At 47.6% G+C, this 21,747-nt stretch overlaps 2 protein-coding genes across 2 annotated transcripts in view; both read left to right on the top strand.

Moving 5' to 3' along the window:
* Positions 1–5,652: 5,652 nt before the first annotated feature.
* Positions 5,653–12,799, top strand: LOC130458524 (ras GTPase-activating-like protein IQGAP2). Its single transcript, XM_056824775.1, has 4 exons — positions 5,653–6,662; positions 7,589–7,749; positions 9,821–9,957; positions 12,577–12,799. Exons 1-4 carry the CDS (start codon positions 6,561–6,563, stop codon positions 12,777–12,779), a joined length of 603 nt encoding a protein of 200 aa, XP_056680753.1. The 5' UTR covers positions 5,653–6,560; the 3' UTR covers positions 12,780–12,799.
* A 5,620-nt stretch (positions 12,800–18,419) lies between these two features.
* Positions 18,420–21,747, top strand: part of LOC130458521 (ras GTPase-activating-like protein IQGAP1) — a 69,297-nt gene continuing 65,969 nt past the window's right edge. The window contains exons 1-2 of the mRNA XM_056824767.1: positions 18,420–20,655; positions 21,579–21,739. Coding sequence (XP_056680745.1) covers positions 20,554–20,655; positions 21,579–21,739 — 263 coding nt within the window. The 5' untranslated portion in view covers positions 18,420–20,553. The remainder of the gene's footprint in view (positions 20,656–21,578; positions 21,740–21,747) is intronic.

The following is a 21,747-nucleotide window of genomic DNA, read 5'->3' on the forward strand; positions in this document are numbered from 1 at the left end:
AAAAACAGGGGGTGATCTGTGGATTCTTTCAATCTCCACTTTCCCCTCTTGTTCTAGGATTTCGGGACAGTTTTCCTGGATAATTTCCTCTAGTATTATGTCCAGGCTTTTTCGTTTGTCGTGGTCTTCTGGTAGTCCAATTATTCTTAAATTGTCTCTTCTTGAACGATTTTCTAAATCGTCTGTTTTGTGAATGAGATGCTTCACATTTTCCTCAATTTTTTCATTCTTTTTGTTTTGTTTTATAGTGTCCTGCTGCCTTGTGAGGTCACTTGATTCTAGTTGTTTTACTCGGGTTCTTAAAGATTGGAATTCATCTTTGGCTTTTTGTTCGTCTTTTTCCTTCTGGTCTGAGTTTCTTTGAAGATTGTCTTTCATCCTCTTTATCTCGTCTTTCATCTCCTTTGCCTCATCTTTCATCTCCTTTGCCTCATTTTCCAGCTGGATGATTTTGGCTTTCAGGACACTATTTTCTTGTTTTAGTTCAAGTGCCTCTGTTTCCAGATGACTTATCTTAATTTTTAAGTTCTTTTCCCAATTGTCTTCAGCCTCTCTTAGTTGTGTTTTGAGTTCTTCCACAGCCTGTATCCAATTCGCTGGGATTTCTGGTTTATCGTTTGCTGATCTCTCCCCCTCTGTTCCATTTGGTGAGTAGTAGCTGTCTATTGTAGTTTCTTTCTTCTGTTTCTGTTGTTTGTTCAAATTCACCCCTTCTTTCCTCCCTGTATTTGTCTGTGCTCTTGTTCCTCTCATTTTTTTGTTTTTTAGGGACTTCTATCAGTCTCCCCTCTTGGAGCTTTAACAGAGGATCTCTTGGTGTAACCCTCTGAGGGAGGGTTGTTGGGGGTTTGAGCTTTCCTGTCCTCTGGAGGCTTTTGATTGGCTTAAAGTTCAGCAGTCAGTGAGGATGGATGGGGAGCCTGGGCTTCCCTGTGTTCTGGAGACTTTTGATGGGATTGAGTTCAGCTTATTTGGGATGGGTTTATTCTGAGTTTTAAACTTCCTGGACGGCTGGAGCAGATATGGAGGATCTCTAAAGCTCTGGCCAGGCTGCCAGGTTTATGCTCCTTCTAGGCTGCCATCTTGACTTTGCCTCTAGGTTTCTGTTTTTTCAGAAGACCCAGCTCTCTAAGGGGGGAGGGGTTGTGGCTTGCCTGGACTCTGAGGGCTCCTGATGAGATTAGGTTCAGGTGGTGTGGGCCGAAAGATCCCAGAGCCAAAAAAGGGAAGGAAAAAAAAAAAAAGCAGCCACCTCCTCTTCCACAGTCTGTGTTGAGTGCCCAGAAACTGGCCGAGTTACTTTCAAGGAAAGCTCTTTGGAGCAACCCCTTTGCCAGCCCTGAGTTTTCTGTCCTTTCAGTAGCTCTGAGGGCTCCTGATGGGATTAGGTTCAGCTGGTTCTTTCAGAAGACCCTGCTCTCTAAGGGGGGAGGGGTAGTGGCTTGCCTGGACTCTGATGGCTCCTGATGGGATTAGGTTCAGGTGGTGTTGGCTGAAGGATCCCAGAGCCAAAAAAAAAAAAGAAGAAAGAGAAAAGCAGCAACCTCCTCTTCCTCAGTCTGTGTTGAGTGCCCAGAAACTGGCCCGGGTTACTTTCAAGGTAGGCTCTTCGGAGCCACCCCTTTGCCAGCCCTGAGCCCTCTGTCCTTTCAGTAGCTCTGAGGGCTCCCGATGGGATTGGGCTCAGCTGGTGCCCCAAAGCTGGGACCTCCCCCGAGACCCAGAGGGAAGAACCCAGCCAGGGGGCCACAGGCTTCCCCCTTCTCTCTATGCTTCCCTGCCGTCTGTGTTGGGCGCTCCGGAGACTGGCTCGGGTTGCTTTCAAGGTGAGTCCTCAGAACACTGAGGTTCCCGCTGCTGCCTTGGGCTCAGCACTCTGGGTTGGGGGGGATGGGTCCTGGGACCTTCTTTCTGTCTACCCCTTAGATCCGAGTGATCTAGGATTCTGGCTTTTGGGGTGTGGTACCTTTGGATCCAGGTCCAGGAGGATGTTTCCCCAGGTCTATCCTGTTGTTCAGCTTGAATTTCGGTGGCCTAGGAGCACTTTGTTTGCAATCGGTAGGGAAGGGTTTCGGAGGTCTGAACTTTCGCTGCTTCTACACCGCCATCTTGACCGGAAGTCCCAGAATGTATTCTTGTTCCCTTTCCTTGAGTCAGTAACCTTAGATTCCTGCGAGGATCAAAATGGATCAAAATCAGGAGTCTGCATTTCTGGTCCCAGCTATGCCACTAAGGCCTTTGGGACTGTTGGAAAAATGATTTGTTCTCCATGGGCCTCAATTTCTTAATCTGTTTTGGGAGGGTTTTGCAGGACTTTGCAGCTCTCAGGTCCTCTGTGGGATATTTCCCGGTTTATGTTGTTATATTTGCCTTTCCCACCTCTCATCTTTGTAATGAAATCATCCCTGCCCTGGTTTCCCCTTCTTTGACTTGTCAGCAGCCACTCATCATCATTTCTCTCAAGTCGCAGAGGTTGTGAGGCATCGTTTTCCTCTTCTCGTCTCATGCTTTCGCCGTAGTTTTGTTGGCGGACGTCCATGTGCGTCGATGTTTAAGGCTTTGGGCTCTTCTCGAGCTTTGACATGTGCCCTGCTCTCTTGCAATGCTATGTGTCACCTTGTCAGCTGTAGCTGCTCCAAATCTTTTTGGCCCCTTTTGATGGGCAGGTTGCCTGAGACACCATCTTCATCTTTTCATCAAGGATCACTCATCTCTGATATGGTCAGGGTCTTGTAGCCCTGCCTGGTCAGGGTTAGTGCTGATTGACAGTTTTCTGTGAGACAGGACTGAAACGGAATTTGAGCATCTTTTTTTCCTAAACCTTGATGTTGAAAAAGATGGAGAGCCCAATATTGTACGGCTTCGTCATGGGTTGTCTTCTTTTTGTTCTTTTGTAACATGCCCAGCCTCCCGAACCCCGAGGTTGCCCCTTTTAGGCACCACAGGGTTATTTTCCCATTCTTCCATTGCTCAGGAATTTGCGGAATCTGCCAGGCAAATTGCTTGTGTTGCGTAGAGAGCCTAGTGTTGGATTTGGGCAAGAAGACCGTGGGTGAAATCTCGTCTAACATTTCCCTGCATCAAGGCAGCCTCTGATTGAGAGTGGAAAGGGCCCTTATTGGTCAAGCAATTCCACCCCACCCCCACTCAAGCCAAAAGCTTTGAAATGGCTTGCATAAATACTCTATCGCTTCTGCTTTCCTGTAGCCTCCCTAAATATCCTTGGAGGTTCACTCGTTTTTAAGGTCCCTCTCCATTGTTGTCCTCAGCGACAAGAATCCTGGAACTGAGAAGCAGTTTCTATGTCAATTATTAAGGATGAAGCTCAGCTAACATAGGCAGAGCTTTAATTTCCACTTTGCAACCCATGAGAGCATGTAGATTATTCCTTTTACAGTCATCATCAGCCAAACCAAGAAAACAAGAGGATGTAGGAAAGTGGGAAATGTCGTAATGATGGTAGTTCTTAACAAGCAACAGCCATGAAAGCCATATGGCCTATTGTGTATAGACCACGGCCTAAGATCGTTTTCAGCTATGTAACGCTGAGCACATAATCTCAATATTTGTAGACTTCTGGACCAACGGCTTCAGGGCAGCTAAGGGACTCAGTGGACAGAAAAGGCTTAGAGACAGGAGGTGTGCTGAGTTAAAAGGTGACTGGGGACAGGTCCTAGCTGTGTGACCCTGGTCAATTCTCTTTGCCACAATTGCCTAGGCCTTCCCGCTCTTCTGCCTGGCAACTAAAACATAGTATTGAGTCTCAGACAGAAGGTAAGGGCTCAAAAATGGACACCCCCCAACCCCCACAGCACCCCACACACCCAAGACATTGAATGCAAAGTCATTCTTCTTTAGTTTAATGTGGACAATCATTTAAGGTAATAGGAGGCCGGCTTTATTCATCCCAATGTTTCTCTCATTAGCTTTTGTGGCTTTAAAAATAAATGCCTTCTATTCCTCTCCCATGTTCAGTGCATGCTGCAGTCATTGCCATCAGTGAAGCCATTAAGAAGGGCATCGCAGAAGAGACTCTTGTAACTCTCAAGAATTCCAAAGCCGCTTTAACGTCTGTGGATGACAACCTGGCTGCGAATTATCAAAAGGAACTTTGGGAAGCCAAGCAGCAGAAAGAAGAGAAGGTACTTTATTCGCTAAGAATTAAACGTAAAACATAGTTAAGGGTGTTCCTGGGTGCTGGAAATTGAAAAGTTGTCAGCTGGTAAACAGTGACTACCAGGGAGATATTTGAAGCCTTACTTCTTAGTAGGAAACAAGCCAGGGCACAGAGAAGAGGATTTGAAAGTAGATAATGAGGTAAAAGAAGGTCTCAAATGCATGAGCAACTTGCAGTTTTGTCAAAGCTCACCAGAAAAGTACTAGGAGATATGGTTGCAATAGAAAGAATGGGGAGTCCTTTACTTTGCAACAGCTAGAAGCGTGCTGGTGAACCTATGGCTCGTGTGCCAAAGACGGCACCCAGAGATCTCTCCTTGGATGTGGGTGTGGAGGATGCGTCCTCTGCAGAGTTGCTTTCCTGCCTCTGAGCTCAGGGTAAACCTTCTCTTTGTCACCCCTCTGTCTGGGATTCGGGGCTGCTTGGTTTGGGGAAGGTGTTGGTGTATCCCCTCCCGTAGAGCAGAGGCCGCCCACAGCCCTGAAAAGATCTCCACTTTCTTCTGTCCTTCCCTGCCAGGTGGCAGTGTGGGGGGTGACCTCAGCCACCAAAGGGTAACCAGGCTCCCTCTGGCCCCTGCTCCCACCCCATGGGAATGGCAGCCCAATAGGCAGGTGGGACTGGGTGTAGGGGAAGGTCCCTGGCCTCAAGAGATAGCTTTCTCCAGGCATGGGCTGGCTGGGTGCTGGCCCCACTCCCAAATGGTGAGTGCGGGGAGCTGGGTCTCTGAGTTGACTACCCTCTGGGCTTGCGCCACCTGCTCAGCCCACGGCCAGGCAGCAGCCCCCTCACTCAGCCAGCCCCCAACGCAGCTGGGTTCAAGGGCAGGTCCCTATGGCTACAGGAGTTGGCTTGCCCAGGCTCCAGCCAGCTGGGAGCCCTCATCCCCCCGAAAGCCCCTCTGTCCAATGCTGGGGAGAGGGATGTGACACATTGTTGCAGTGTGGGCAGGGCAAAGCAGGGGATGGGGATCAGGGAACCAAGTCTGGAGGTGGGGTGGGGGAAGGCACCGCACAGTTCCCAAAAGTGTTTCCAAAAGTTTCCAAAAGACTCAACCATCACTGACCTACAATCACTGCCCAACCCTAGTTTTCAAGGAATCCCCATGTGCTCCTCATGTTGTTCCTTGAGAAAATTCTCAATCCTCGCTATATTTCTCCTTAAAGTTCTTCCTGCATGAAATCACAGGCATCAAAATGTGTACTTCATGCAACAGTTTTTCAGTGACAAGGCTTAAGTTCCCTTCCTTGCCTTCCTCTCCCCCATATGGCCAGAACTTGCATCCAGGATTCGTTCTGTTCCCCCGAAAGCACCAGATCATGCCTGCCTCCCATGATTAGATTTTTCTAGTTGGGATTGATGTGGGTGATAAAAGTCTCAGCTTTGTAGAATAAGCCCAGGCTATGAGCTCTGAGAGGACGATTACAAGAGAAAAGTAGCTCTCTGTAGAACTTTCTCTCCAAGTTGTATTGGAGGAGTGGCCAAGCAGTCCAGCATCTTTGCCAACAACATCCCAAATAGAAGCGTGCAGAACTAGACAGGAGAAACAATGGAAGGAGAAAAAAATGTGGTTTTACAAACACTGTTCAACAAGAACCAAAGTGCATTTTGATTCTGTAATCTATCGAGCCCATGTTGGACGTGAGAATCGGTGGCCCATTGGGAAAGGTATTCCCTGAAGGACTGAACTCTTGAAAGCCTGTTTGTTTTTGGGCTGCAACCATTGAAGTTGTTGTTTTTTCAGTATATCCTTTCTGAGGAGGAAAGAGATGAAAGGGAGGAGCTCCTGACCCAAGTTGAAATCCAAGGGAGCATCAACGAAGTCAACAGTAAGTGATGTCATTTTGTGAAGGAAGTGCGAGGTGATAGTCTTTTGTTCCCTCAAGTCCCCTGAAGTTGTGTGGCATCCTTTTCCTCTTTCTGCCTTCTGCTTTTGACATTGTTTTTGTGGAGGACTTTCGTGCGAGTCCATTCATGAGGCTCGGGGGGCTTCTCATGGTTTGACACCTCCCCAACTCCCATGGGATGAAATCTGTGACCTTGTCCACTGTAGCTGCTCCGCAACTATTTGGCCCCTTTTGTGGTGCCGGAAGGCTGAGACACGCCATCTGCCCCTTTCCATCAAGGATCATTCATCTCTGATGTGGTCTAGGTATTGTAGACCTCTCCGTGGTCAGGGTAAGTGGTGATTGGCTAGGCTGGTGCTGCCCGGAAGAGTAGTGATCGTTAAACCCCCAATCCCTGAGCGATTCAAGGGGAAACACCAGCAAGTACATAAAGTGTGATTCTGACTGCCATCTGACTGCCTCCTTGTCCTCCAGGGCTCGCTGCTGTCGATGAGATCAATGCTGTGATTCGGGAAGGTATTCCCAGTAACACCGTGATGGCACTCATGAAACCTGAGGCCCAGCTCCCGACCGTTCATCCCTTTGCTGCTGTTCTCTATCAGGATGAACTGTTCAACCTTCAGAAACAGAGCTCTTTGGTAAGTGCAGGAGGTCTGTGGCTGCATGAGTGACTCGGAGGCTGGAGCATTGCTTGGGAAGGGCAGAATCCACTTGAAAATGAGGTGTTGCTCTGAGATCATGGCAGAAGGGGAAGAAAGCTGCTGGGACTTTGCGGCCATCCATAGGATCTAGTTGCCCTTCACTTAAAGTAGTGATTCCCCAGAAAGCATAGCAATGCGTCGTCCGGACTACCATGACGGCTGGTCCCCTGGAGGGAGCATTGGACCGGGGGTCCTGCAGACTTCGGTTCCCGTGTGGCCTGGTTGCCTTTGGTAGCTGGCTGATCGTGAGCTTCACACCAATGGCCCAGCCCTTACTTACCACTTTTCTGCCTTGGACGCTCTCCTGAGCATTGATTCCAAGACAGAAGGGAAGGGATTGACCAAACAGACTGAGATGGAACAGTCAGTGAGGCAAGCCGGAGGAACACCGGCCCGGGGCGATACCCTGAAACGTTAGGGCCCTGTGACCTTACTGAAGGTCCCGAAGCCCCGTCGCCTAGGCCTTCGCATTCTTTTACCTTGGAACCTAAGCACTCTATGGGTGTCACAAGAGAAGGTAAGGGTTGAAGAAAAAGCCTTTCTCTTTCTGCAAGCACTCTGTCGGGAGTAATAGCACAGCTACTTGCCAGCTTATCATCCCGTGTGGCCCTGATAGTCAGCTTGTCGAATTATCAGCTGTTGGCAATATTAGGGACTACACTGGCATTCCTTCTTATGCATCCTTGTTCTTCTTCTCATCCACCTACCTATTGGCTTCCTTTTCTTCAACTGTGACCATGGCACCTTTGGCAGCAAGGTGTTTCAAGCAGGTTTTTCGTTTTTGTGTTTCGTGGGGATTTTAAGAATTGATACTTTGTATAATGCCGTGACAATTCTCCTGAAGGACATATGTTTTGCTCCAGAACTACTTGGCCCCCGAGGAGCTGTCCACGACAGTAGAGAAGGTGTCAGCTGTTGCTCTGCTTAACCAGGCGTTGGAAACCGAGGATCTTGAGTTGACCCAGGATCGTCTCAGAAATCCCTCAATTGACTTCAATAACCTGGATGAAGCACACTTGGAACGGTAAGGGATCCCTCATTCCTTTCAGCTCTTTGTCAGTGGTACCGCTGACATTCTGGAATCATTAGCTCCAGGGACCTGTAATCTCAAGGATGGAGTCCTTCCTGTCAAAGCCCTTTGGAAATGTTTTTGGTTTCCTGATCGGCCATATTCTAAGTGGTCATGAAGAGCTAAGAGTGCTCGTGGACGTTGTCTTGGTTGTATTTGCTTTTCCGAAAAGGTGGACTTGTTCCTTTCAACTGTGGGGGATATGAGGGAAGCTGCCACCGTAACCTACACGTTTGCCATGCTTTCAGGTAGAGTGGCTACCTTGGGCTTTTTTTTTTCAGTAAGAGAGGTCCGGTGACAAGCTCAGGAAGAAGTCAGCAGGACCTGCTTTTGAGTCCTCTGTGGCCTGCGTGAGCCAGACCATGTTGAGCTCTCAGTGTTTAAGGCGCCTCTCTGCACTGGTAGATCTGATCACTGTCAGGCATCCTGCATTATCTCCAACCATCTGTCCCATCACCTGCTCTAATATGGGGCAAAGCAGACATTGAGAAGAGGGGGCTTCCTTTTGCTATTTCCTTGGGACAGCCCTGAACAGGGTCCTAGCTGGCACGTGCCCATGTTCAGCTGGTGTTCCTTTCATTTGATGCTGCCAGAACTCACTCCTGGACAGCAAAGACACTGGAGCCATTAGTGCAGGATGGATGGATGTTCTAAACCAAAGTGAAAAGTTTGAGAAAGAAACATACCTGCATGTGGAAGAGGGCAAGGCCAGGATACTTTCTAGTCAGGCTCTACGGGATTGTCCTCATTTGTGTTGGTGACCCCCCCGAGGGGAGATATTGCTGGTCCTCTCCCAGTGTTAACAGTTATAAAATGCCCCACCTTACGCCCCATCCCCTCACCGCCCACCCTGAAGGTGAGCAAAAGTTCTCCAGAGGACAGATTTGTTAGGGATCCCCTACCCCAGCCACCTCTGCAACAGAGTAGGAAGCTGAGGCTTAGATAGGTTTATTAGCTTTGCCTGTGATCCCATTGGTAGTAGATGGCCGATTAAGGATGAAAAACGAAAGAAAACCAATATAACCCTTTGCTTTAAATCTTGGGATCTGTCTTAGGCTTTGGTTCTGAGGCCAAAGAGCAGTAAGGGCTAGAGAATGCAGGCGAAGTGACTTCTCCATGGTTAGGCAGCTAGGAAGTGTCTGGGGTCCTCCTTGAATCGAAGACCTCCCCTCTCTCCGCCTGACTCTCAATACCCCAAGCCACCTAGAGTCAAGATTTTCATCCAGCTCTTCTGACTCCAAATTCCACAGTCAGAAGAATAAGGAAACCAACTGTGTGTAGAAAACCATGGCTCTATGACTGCGATGGAGATAATCCTTTCCGACCTGAGACCACTTTGCCCCTTCTGGCCTTGACACTCTCACAGTGGGATTAGCCAGGTCCACAAGGTCAGAGAGAAACTGCTTTTCTCCTGTCATCTCTGGTGCATTCTGCATGCCCAGAATCTCTTAGACCTGCAGGCCATCGAAATGACTCCCAGGCAAGTGGGGCCGTTCTTCAGCTCTCACTTGGACAACAGCAATGCCTTTTGTTTCTTCTTTTCCATGTTGTTAATCCCTCTCCTTCTGTCGTTTCTAAGACAGAAGAACAAGAAGGGCTGGGCAAGTGGGCGCAACGATTTACAGAGACTTTAGTTCTGTCAGGGCAGGACAGCTACGCGAGACGTCCCTTCCCTGAGCCTTCCCTTTGTGGGCATGCCCCCACCTGGAAGTCATTTTTTGTGTGCTGTAAATAGCTGTCCATCCCTGTGTAAGTCCTACGGAGGTGCGGGTTCCTTGTGGTCAGAGGCTCTTTGGGGTGGCCATGGTGTCCTGTAGACACTCGAGTCCCCACAGGGCTTTTCCCTTTGCAACGTCATCGTTTTACACATGCTTCTCGGGTGAATGTCACGGAAGGGCGACAAACCCTGCTGCCTGCCTGTTCTCCTACTCTTCCCATAGGTCGCTCTTCCAGTGTCTGTCGTGTTTCGTCAACTGAAAGGGACATTTAAAGATAATGGGTGTTTGGTGACTTTTGTCTTCCCCAGGTACGCTAGCAGGCTCATGTCCATCAAAAGAGAAGCCTCATCTCAAGGACAGGATAACGTGAGGCGGGATGAAATGCAGAATCAAATCGATAGGGTCAATGAGGAAATTCAAGAAGCTGAAATTCAAGCAGAAGAAAGTAAGTGCAGTCAGTTTGGTTTTTCAGAATGCTTGCGAATGTCTGTCTTCTGGATAATTCGAGGCTTGACCTTTAGCCAATGGTTTCCTCAATTTTTAACTCCGGTCCTATTTGGGGGTGCGGGGAACTTGTCCTAATGTTTCTTATTACATGATTTTTGTCTTAGTTCATGGAAAGTGAATCAATACAAATATTGGTTGCCAGGCAGCAGAGTGGTAAGGGCTAGGCAAGTGGAGTTCCATGACTTTCGCAAGGTTAAGAAAAGGTAGGAAAGTATGTGATGCCGGATCTGAATCCAGGGCTTCTCAAGTCCAGGTTCCTCACTCTTATCCACAGCCACTGACCTTCCCCTCTAGATGATATCGAAAGGTGACTTTTTCATGGCAATGACTATAACTTCATCCTCTTGGCCATGGCGCTCTGTTCATCATTTTCATCACAGATGGTGATAGAAATGTACAGGATGCGGGATATTGGACTAAAGTCTTCCTCGGCCTAGGAAACATTCTGGAGTAATGAGGAAATATCTGATGTGTGGCTCAGTGCCTAAAGTGCTGACTGCATAGTGAGGAAGGCTGGAGTTCAAGTCATGTCTCAGCTACTGCCTCGTGATATGCCCCTGGGCCAATGATTGAGCCTCTGGCCGAGGTTCCTCCACGCCCATATGGGGGAAATAATAGTAGCTACCTCTCAGGGTTGTGGTCAGGATGAAAGGGAGATGATATTTATGCAGCACCAAGCAGCACAGTGCTTGTCACCTAGTAGGCGCAGAATGTATTCTTGTTCCCTTTCCTTGAGTCAGTAACCTTAGATTCCTGCGAGGATCAAAATGGATCAAAATCAGGAGTCTGCATTTCTGGTCCCAGCTATGCCACTAAGGCCTTTGGGACTGTTGGAAAAATGATTTGTTCTCCATGGGCCTCAATTTCTTAATCTGCTTTGGGAGGGTTTTGCAGGACTTTGCAGCTCTCAGGTCCTCTGTGGGATATTTCCCGGTTTATGTTGTTATATTTGCCTTTCCCACCTCTCATCTTTGTAATCAAATCATCCCTGCCGTGGTTTCCCCTTCTTTGACTTGTCAGCAGGCACTCATCATCATTTCTCTCAAGTCGCAGAGGTACTGAGGTATCCTTTTCCTCTTCTCGTCTCATGATTTCGCCGTAGTTTTGTTGGCGGACGTCCATGTGCGTCGATGTTTAAGGCTTTGGGCTCTTCTCGAGCTTTGACATGTGCCCTGCTCTCTTGCAATGCTATGTGTCACCTTGTCCGCTGTAGCTGCTCCAAGTCTTTTTGGTCCCTTTTGATGGGCAGGTTGCCTGAGACACCATCTTCATCTTTTCATCAAGGATCACTCATCTCTGATATGGTCAGGGTCTTGTAGCCCTGCCTGGTCAGGGTTAGTGCTGATTGACAGTTTTCTGTGAGACAGGACTGAAACGGAATTTGAGCATCTTTTTTTCCTAAACCTTGATGTTGAAAAAGATGGAGAGCCCAATATTGTACAGCTTCGTCATGGGTTGTCTTGTTTTTGTTCTTTTGTAACATGCCCAGCCTCCCGAACCCCGAGGTTGCCCCTTTTAGGCACCACAGGGTTATTTTCCCATTCTTCCATTGCTCAGGAATTTGCGGAATCTGCCAGGCAAATTGCCTGTGTTGCGTAGAGAGCCTAGTGTTGGATTTGGGCAAGAAGACCTTGGGTGGAAATCTCGTCTAATATTTCCCTACATCAAGGCAGCCTCTGATTGAGAGTGGAAAGGGCCCTTATTGGTCAAGCAATTCCACCCCACCCCCAACTCAGGCCAAAAGCTTTGAAATGGCTTGCACAAATACTCTATCGCTTCTGCTTTCCTCTGGCCTCCCTAAATATCCTTGGAGGATCACTCGTTTTTAAGGTCCCTCTCAATTGTTGTCCTCAGCGACAAGAATCCTGGAACTGAGAAGCAGTTTCTATGTCAATTATCAAGGATGAAGCTCAGCTAACATAGGCAGAGCTTTAATTTCCTCTTTGCAACCCATGAGAGCATGTAGATTATTGCTTTTACAGTCATCATCAGCCAAACCAAGAAAACAAGAGGATGTAGGAAAGTGGGAAATGTCGTAATGATGGTAGTTCTTAACAAGCAACAGCCATGAAAGCCATATGGCCTATTGTGTATAGACCACGGCCTCAGATCGTTTTTAGCTATGTAACGCTGAGCACATAATCTCAATATTTGTAGACTTCTGGACCAACAGCTTCAGGGCAGCTAAGGGACTCAGTGGACAGAAAAGGCTTGGAGACAGGAGGTGTGCTGAGTTACAAGGTGACTGGGGACAGGTCCTAGCTGTGTGACCCTGGTCAATTCTCTTTGCCACAATTGCCTAGGCCTTCCCGCTCTTCTGCCTGGCAACTAATACATAGTATTGAGTCTCAGACAGAAGGTAAGGGCGCAAAAATGGACACCCCCCCCTCCGCACCCCCCACACACCCATGACATTGAATGCAAAGTCATTCTTCTTTAGTTTAATGTGGAAAATCATTTAAGGTAAAAGGGGGCCGGCTTTTTTCATCACAATGTTTCTCTCATTAGCTTTTGTGGCTTTAAAAACAAATTCCTTCTATTACTCTCCCATGTTCAGTGCATGCTGCAGTCATTGCCATCAGTGAAGCCATTAAGGAGGGCATCACAGAAGAGACTCTTGTAACTCTCAAGAATCCCAAAGCCGTTTTAATGTCTGTGGATGATAACCTGGCTGCGAATTATCAAAAGGAACTTTGGGAAGCCAAGCAGCAGAAAGAAGAGAAGGTACTTTATTCGCTAATGATTAAACGTAAAACATAGTTAAGGGTGTTCCTGGGTGCTGGAAATAGAACAGTTGTCAGCTGATAAACAGTGACTACCAGGGAGATATTTGAAGTCTTACTTCTTAGTAGGAAACAAGCCAGGGCACAGAGAAGAGGATTTGAAAGTAGATAATGAGGTAAAAGAAGGTCTCAAATGCATGAGCAACTTGCAGTTTTGTCAAAGCTCACCAGAAAAGTACTAGGAGATATGGTTGCAATAGAAAGAATGGGGAGTCCTTTACTTTGCAACAGCTAGAAGCGTGCTGGTGAACCTATGGCTCGTGTGCCAAAGACGGCACCCAGAGTCCTCTCCTTGGATGTGGGTGTGGAGGATGCGTCCTCTGCAGCGTTGCTTTCCTGCCTCTGAGCTCCGGGTAAACCTTCCCTTTGTCATCCCTCTGTCTGGGCTTCGGGGCTACTTGGATTGGGGAAGGTGTTGGTGTATCCCCTCCCGTAGATCAGAGGCCGCCCACAGCCCTGAAAAGATCTCCACTTTCTTCTGTCCTTCCCTGCCAGGTGGCAGTGTGGGGGGTGACCTCAGCCACCAAAGGGTAACCAGGCTCCCTCTGGCCCCTGCTCCCACCCCATGGGAATGGCAGCCCAATAGGCAGGAGGGACTGGGTGTAGTGGAAGGTCCCTGGCCTCAGGAGGTAGCTTTCTCCAGGCATGGGCAGTCTGGGTGCTGGCCCCACTCCCAAATGGTGAGTGCGGGGAGCTGGGTCTCTGAGTTGACTACCCTCTGGGCTTGCGCCACCTGCTCAGCCCACGGCCAGGCAGCAGCCCCCTCACTCAGCCAGCCCCCCAACGCAGCTGGGTGCAAGGGCAGGTCCCTATGGCTACAGGAGTTGGCTTGCCCAGGCTCCAGCCAGCTGGGAGCCCTCATCCCCCCCCCAAAGCCCCTCTGTCCAATGCTGGGGAGAGGGATGTGACACATTGTTGCAGTGTGGGCAGGGCAAAGCAGGGGATGGGGATCCGGGCACCAAGTCTGGAGGTGGGGTGGGGGAAGGCACCGCACAGTTCCCAAAAGTGTTTCCAAAAGTTTCCAAAAGACTCAACCATCACTGACCTAGAATCACTGCCCAACCCTAGTTTTCAAGGAATCCCCATGTGCTCCTCATGTTGTTCCTTGAGAATATTCTCAATCCTCGCTATATTTCTCCTTAAACTTCTTCCTGCATGAAATCACAGGCATCAAAATGTGTACTTCATGCAACAGTTTTTCAGTGACAAGGCTTAAGTTCCCTTCCTTGCCTTCCTCTCCCCCATATGGCCAGAACTTGCATCCAGGATTCGTTCTGTTCCCCCGAAAGCACCAGATCATACCTGCCTCCCATGATTAGATTTTTCTAGTTGGGATTGATGTGGGTGATAAAAGTCTCAGCTTTGTAGAATAAGCCCAGGCTATGAGCTCTGAGAGGATGATTACAAGAGAAAAGTAGCTCTCTGTAGAACTTTCTCTCCAAGTTGTATTGGAGGAGTGGCCAAGCAGTCCAGCATCTTTGCCAACAACATCCCAAATAGAAGCGTGCAGAACTAGACAGGAGAAACAATGGAAGGAGAAAAGAAATGTGGTTTTACAAACACTGTTCAACAAGAACCAAAGTGCATTTTGATTCTGTAATCTATCGAGCCCATGTTGGACGTGAGAATCGGTGGCCCTTTGGGAAAGGTATTCCCTGAAGGACTGAACTCTTGAAAGCCTGTTTGCTTTTGGGCTGCAACCATTGAAGTTGTTGTTTTTTCAGTATATCCTTTCTGAGGAGGAAAGAGATGAAAGGGAGGAGCTCCTGACCCAAGTTGAAATCCAAGGGATCATCAACGAAGTCAACAGTAAGTGATGTCATTTTGTGAAGGAAGTGCCAGGTGATAGACTTTTGTTCCCTCAAGTCCCCTGAAGTTGTGTGGCATCCTTTTCCTCTTTCTGCCTTCTGCTTTTGACATTGTTTTTGTGGAGGACTTTCGTGCGAGTCCATTCATGAGGCTCGGGGGCTTCTCATGGTTTGAAACCTCCCCAACTCCCATGGGATGAAATCTGTGACCTTGTCCACTGTAGCTGCTCCGCAACTATTTGGCCCCTTTTGTTGTGCCGGAAGGCTGAGACACGCCATCTGCCCCTTTCCATCAAGGATCATTCATCTCTGATATGGTCTAGGTATTGTAGACCTCTCCGTGGTCAGGGTAAGTGGTGATTGGCTAGGCTGGTGCTGCCCGGAAGAGTAGTGATCGTTAAACCCCCAATCCCTGAGCGATTCAAGGGGAAACACCAGCAAGTACATAAAGTGTGATTCTGACTGCCATCTGACTGCCTCCTTGTCCTCCAGGGCTCGCTGCTGTCGATGAGATCAATGCTGTGATTCGGGAAGGTCATCCCAGTAACACCGTGATTGCACTCATGAAACCTGAGGCCCAGCTCCCGACCGTCCATCCCTTTGCTGCTGTTCTGTATCAGGAAGAACTGTTCAACCTTCAGAAACAGAGCTCTTTGGTAAGTGCAGGAGGTCTGTGGCTGCATGAGTGACTCGGAGGCTGGAGCATTGCTTGGGAAGGGCAGAATCCACTTGAAAATGAGGTGTTGCTCTGAGATCATGGCAGAAGGGGAAGAAAGCTGCTGGGACTTTGCGGCCATCCATAGGATCTAGTTGCCCTTCACTTAAAGTAGTGATTCCCCAGAAAGCATAGGCACTGCGTCGTCCGGACTGCCCTGACGGCTGGTCCCCTGGAGGGAGCATTGGACCGGGGGTCCTGCAGACTTCGGTTCTTGTGTGGCCTGGTTGCCTTTGGTAGCTGGCTGATCGTGAGCTTCACACCAATGGCCCAGCCCTTACTTACCCCTTTTCTGCCTTGGAAGCTCTCCTGAGCATTGATTCCAAGACAGAAGGGAAGGGATTGACCAAACAGACTGAGATGGAACAGTCAGTGAGGCAAGCCGGAGGAACACCGGCCCGGGGCGATACCCTGAAACGTTAGGGCCCTGTGACCTTACTGAAGGTCCCGAAGCCCCGTCGCCTAGGCCTTCGCATTCTTTTACCTTGGAACCTAAGCACTCTATCGGTGTCACAAGAGAAGGTAAGGGTTGAAGAAAAAGCCTTTCTCTTTCTGCAAGCACTCTGTCGGGAGTAATAGCACAGCTACTTGCCAGCTTATCATCCCGTGTGGCCCTGATAGTCAGCTTGTCGAATTATCAGCTGTTGGCAATATTAGGGACTACACTGGCATTCATTCTCATGCATCCTTGTTCTTCTTCTCATCCACCTACCTATTGACTTCCTTTTCTTCAACTGTGACCATGGCACCTTTGGCAGCAAGGTGTTTCAAGCAGGTTTTTCGTTTTTGTGTTTCGTGGGGATTTTAAGAATTGATACTTTGTATAATGCCGTGACAATTCTCCTGAAGGACATATGTTTTGCTCCAGAACTACTTGGCCCCCGAGGAGCTGTCCACGACAGTAGAGAAGGTGTCAGCTGTTGCTCTGCTTAACCAGGCGTTGGAAACCGAGGATCTTGAGTTGACCCAGGATCGTCTCAGAAATCCCTTAATTGACTTCAATAACCTGGATGAAGCACACTTGGAACGGTAAGGGATCCCTCATTCCTTTCAGCTCTTTGTCAGTGGTACCGGTGACATTCTGGAATCATTAGCTCCAGGGACCTGTAATCTCAAGGATGGAGTCCTTCCTGTCAAAGCCCTTTGGAAATGTTTTTGGTTTCCTGATCGGCCATATTCTAAGTGGTCATGAAGAGCTAAGAGTGCTCGTGGACGTTGTCTTGGTTGTATTTGCTTTTCCGAAAAGGTGGACTTGTTCCTTTCAACTGTGGGGGATATAAGGGAAGCTGCCACCGTAACCTACACCTTTGCCATGCTTTCAGGTAGAGTGGCTACCTTGGGCTTTCTGTCCAGTAAGAGAGGTCCGGTGACAAGCTCAGGAAGAAGTCAGCAGGACCTGCTTTTGAGTCCTCTGTGGCCTGCGTGAGCCAGACCATGTTGAGCTCTCAGTGTTTAAGGAGCCTCTCTGCACTGGTAGATCTGATCACTGTCAGGCATCCTGCATTATCTCCAACCATCTGTCCCATCACCTACTCTAATAGGGGGCAAAACAGACATTGAGAAGAGGGGGCTTCCTTTTGCTATTTCCTTGGGACAGCCCTGAACAGGGTCCTAGCTTGCACCTGCCCATGTTCAGCTGGTGTTCCTTTCATTTGATGCTGCCAGAACTCACTCCTGGACAGCAAAGACACTGGAGCCATTAGTGCAGGATGGATGGATGTTCTAAACCAAAGTGAAAAGTTTGAGAAAGAAACATACCTGCATGTGGAAGAGGGCAAGGCCAGGATACTTTTTAGTCAGGCTCTACGGGATTGTCCTCATTTGTGTTGGTGACCCCCCCGAGGGGAGATATTGCTGGTCCTCTCCCAGTGTTAACAGTTATAAAATGCCCCACCTTACCCCCCATCCCCTCACCGCCCACCCTGAAGGTGAGCAAAAGTTCTCCAGAGGACAGATTTGTTAGGGGTCCCCTACCCCAGCCACCTCTGCAACAGAGTAGGAAGCTGAGGCTTAGATAGGTTTATTAGCTTTGCCTGTGATCCCATTGGTAGTAGATGGCTCATTAAGGATGAAAAACGAAAGCAAACCAAAATTACCCTTTGCTTTAAATCTTGGGATCTGTCTTAGGCTTTGGTTCTGAGGCCAAAGAGCAGTAAGGGCTAGAGAATGCAGGCGAAGTGACTTCTCCATGGTTAGGCAGCTAGGAAGTGTCTGGGGTCCTCCTTGAATCGAAGACCTCCCCTCTCTCCGCCTGACTCTCAATACCCCAAGCCACCTAGAGTCAGGATTTTCATCCAGCTCTTCTGACTCCAAATTCCACAGTCAAAAGAATAAGGAAACCAACTGTGTGTAGAAAACCAAGGCTCTGTGACTGCGATGGAGAAAAACCTTTCCGACCTGAGACCACTTTGCCCCTTCTGGCCTTGACACTCTCACAGTGGGATTAGCCAGGTCCACAAGGTCAGAGAGAAACTGCTTTTCTCTTGTCAACTCTGGTGCATTCTGCATGCCCAGAATCTCTTAGATCTGCAGGCCATCGAAATGACTCCCAGGCAAGTGGGGCCATTCTTCAGCTCTCACTTGGACAACAGCAATGCCTTTTTTTTCTTCTTTTCCATTTTGTTAATCCCTCTCCTTCTGTCGTTTCTAAGACAGAAGAACAAGAAGGGCTGGGCAAGTGGGCGCTACGATTTTCAGAGACTTTAGTTCTGTCAGGGCAGGACAGCTACGCGAGATGTCCCTTCCCTGAGCCTTCCCTTTGTGGGCATGCCCCCACCTGGAAATCATTTTCTGTGTGCTGTAAATAGCTGTCCATCCCTGTGTAAGTCCTACGGAGGTGCGGGTTCCTTGTGGTCAGAGGCTCTTTGGGGTGGCCATGGTGTCCTGTAGACACTCGAGTCCCCACAGGGCTTTTCCCTTTGCAACGTCATCGTTTTACACATGCTTCTCGGGTGAATGTCACGGAAGGGCGACAAACCCTGCTGCCTGCCTGTTCTCCTACTCTTCCCATAGGTCGCTCTTCCAGTGTCTGTCGTGTTTCGTCAACTGAAAGGGACATTTAAAGATAATGGGTGTTTGGTGACTTTTGTCTTCCCCAGGTACGCTAGCAGGCTCATGTCCATCAAAAGAGAAGCCTCATCTCAAGGACAGGATAACCTGAGGCGGGATGAAATGCAGAATCAAATCGATAGGGTCAATGAGGAAATTCAAGAAGCTGAAATTCAAGGAGAAGAAAGTAAGTGCAGTCAGTTTGGTTTTGCAGAATGCTTGTGAATGTCTGTCCTCAGGATAATTCGAAGCTTGACCTTTAGCCAATGGTTTCCTCAATTTTTAACTCCAGTCCTATTTGGGGGTGCAGGGAACTTGTCCTAATGTGTCTCATGTCCATCAAAAGAGAAGCCTCATCTCAAGGACAGGATAACCTGAGGCGGGATGAAATGCAGAATCACATTGATAGGGTCAATGTGGAAATGCAAGAAGCTGAATTTCAACCAGATGTCCGTAAGTATAGTCAGTTGAGTTATGCCGAATGGTTGAGATTGTTGGTATTCTGGATATTTTGAAGGCTTGACTTGTACCCAATGGTTCACTCAGTTTTTAATTCTAGGCCTTTTGGAGGGGGAGGATTTTTCCAGTATGTTTTTCATGATTTTTGTTTTATTAAATATTAATAGATTCCATACAAATTCTGTTTTCAAGCCTGAAAAGAGGTAAGGGCTCTGCCAGTGGAGTTAATGGACTTCCACAGGGTCACTCGGTTTGGAAAGTCTGTATGGTCAGATCGGAATCCAGCTCCTGATTCTTATTCCCATCTTATCCACAGCAACCAACTTCCCTTCTTGATGTTTTCAAAATTTCCTTAAACATGGCAAGGAATGTAACTTCATATTCTTTTTTTTTTCATTTTAAACATTATTTCATTTTGTCATTTTCATACATTATTCATTTGAAACATATCATTTTCTTTTCCTCTCCACCCCCCACCACCCTTTTTCTAGCCGACGGGCAATTCGTCTGGGCATTACGTGGGTAACTTCATACTCTTGAACAAAGTGCTCTGATCATCATCATGATCACTTTTGTTGATAGAAACGTAAAGGATGTAGGATATTGGACTAAATATTTCAACAGCCAAGGAAAAGTTCTCAAATTTTACAGAAATATCTTATGTGTGGCTCAGTGCTGACTCCATAGTGAGGAAGGCTTGAGTTCAAGTCTTGTCTCAGCAACTGCCTGGATCTATGACCCTGGTCCAATGATTGAGCCTCTGCTTGAGTTTCCTCCACCCCATTAGCGGGGAAATAATTGTAGCTATCTCTCAAGGTTGTGGTGAAGATCAAAGGAGATGATTTTTATGAAGCACCGAGCAACGTAGTGCCTGTCACCTAGGAGGTACAGAACTTATCCTTGTTCACTTCCCTGGAGTAAGTTGCTGACACTTTCTTAGATTCCTGTGAGTCGCAAAAGGGATAAAAATCAGGAGTCTGGATTTCTGGTCCTAGCTATGCCACTAAGGACTTTGGGAGTATTGGAAAAAAGATTTGTTCTCCATTGGACTCCACTTCTTAATCTGTTATGGGAGGATTTTGCAGGAGATGAGTTCTCAGATCCTTTGTGTGCTATTTCAAGGTTATTTTCTTATATTTTTCACCCCCACCTCTCATCTTTGTTATCATCCCTGCCCTGGTTTCCCCTTCTTTGCCTGTTCCACAGCAACTCCTCTTAATTTCTCTCAAGTCGCTCATGTCTTGCAGCATCCTTTCCCTCTTTTTGTCTTATGCTTTTGACATTGTTTTCTTGGCGGACTTCCACTTGAGTTGATTTTCAAGTCTTGTGGGGCTTCTCATGCTTTGAAAAGACCCCAAGTCTCTTAGGATGGATTCTGTGACCTTTGAGCTGCTCAAAATCTTTTGGAGCCTTTATGTTGGGTAAGAAGCCTGAGACATGGCACCATCTTCATCTTTCCATCAAGGATCATTCAGCTCTGATATGGTCTAGGTATTAGAGACTTGTAGACCCAGCCTGGTGCCAGGTAAGTGGTGATTGACTAGGCTGGTTCTGCCCCTAAGAGCAGTGATCTTTAACCCTAATCACTGAGAGATCCACTAGGAAACAACACCAAGAAAATGAAGTGATTCTGACTGCCATGACATCTTTGTCCTCCAGGACTCGCTGCTATAGATAAGATTAATGCTGTGATTCGGGAAGGTCATCCCAGTAACACCGTGATGGCACTCATGAAACCTGAGGCCCAGCTCCCGACCGTTCATCCCTTTGCTGCTGTTCTGTATCAGGATGAACTGTTCAACCTTCAGAAACAGAGCTCTTTGGTAAGTGCAGGAGGTGTGTGGCTGCATGAGTGACTCAGAGGCTGGAGCATTGCTTGGGAAGGGCAGAATCCACTTGAAAATGAGGTGTTGCTCTGAGATCATTCCCTGTGATCTCAGAAGGGGAAACGACCTCCTTGGTCTTTCAGCCCATTCATAGGATCTTCTTTCCCTTCACTGAAAGTAATAGACACTAAGTATAGATAATAAAGCATAGACACTAAGTTGTCTAGAGTCCAGTGACAGGCAGTCCTGTGAATGGAGTAATTTACCAGGAGTTATGTACTCTTGCATTCATGTGTAGTCTCAGACCCTTCATAGCTGTAGGGTCCCGAGCTTAACGCCAATGGCCTAGCCCTTACTTACCACTTTTCTGTCTTGAAATCTCTACATAGCATTGATTCTAAGACAGAAGGTAAAGGAATTAAAAAACAGACTGGGATTGAACAGTCAGGCATGTAGAAAGAAAACTGGGCTTTGGCACTACCATGAATTGTTAAACCCTGTATACTTACTTAGGTTACTTAGCCCCCTAGGTTTAACCAAACTTTTACCTTAGATCTAATGCCCAACATTGATTTTAAGACCAAAGGCAAGGGATTAAAATAAAAAGATTCATAACCTTAAAGCACTATATAGGATGTAATAACACTGCTCCATGTCACATTACCACATGTGGCCCTGATAATCAGCTAGTAGAATTGTTAGCTGTTGATATGATTATAGACTACACTGATATTCCTTGTTATCCATCCTCATTCTACTTGGTATCCACTGTTACTCCTATTCATTTTGTTTTCACATGTTTTCTCCATGGCAGAAATGTGTTTAATGAAGGTTTTTCATTTTTCTTTTTCATGGATTTTTTAGTGATACTTTTTGTAATGCTAGGACATTTCTTCTCATTGCCATATGTTTCCCTTCAGAACTATCTGGCTGCTGAGGAGCTGGCCATGACAATAGAAATGGTGTCAGGTGTTGCTTTACTTAACCAGGCGTTGGAAACTGAGGATCTTGTGTCCATACAGAATCATCTCCAAAATCCCTTAATAGGCTTCAATAAAGTGGATGAAGAACATTTGGAATGGTAAGGGA

This window comes from Monodelphis domestica, chromosome 3 (genome assembly GCF_027887165.1).
Source record: "Monodelphis domestica isolate mMonDom1 chromosome 3, mMonDom1.pri, whole genome shotgun sequence".
Lineage (NCBI taxonomy): Eukaryota > Metazoa > Chordata > Mammalia > Didelphimorphia > Didelphidae > Monodelphis > Monodelphis domestica.

Bases quoted from the DNA above. Each gene is read 5' to 3' on its own strand.
- LOC130458524 (XM_056824775.1), top strand. From the start codon at position 6,561: ATGGCACTCATGAAACCTGAGGCCCAGCTCCCGACCGTTCATCCCTTT. The intron at 7,750-9,820 runs GTAAGGGATCCC...TGTCTTCCCCAG, and splicing joins GATGAAGCACACTTGGAACG to GTACGCTAGCAGGCTCATGT. The intron at 9,958-12,576 runs GTAAGTGCAGTC...TCCCATGTTCAG, and splicing joins TGAAATTCAAGCAGAAGAAA to TGCATGCTGCAGTCATTGCC.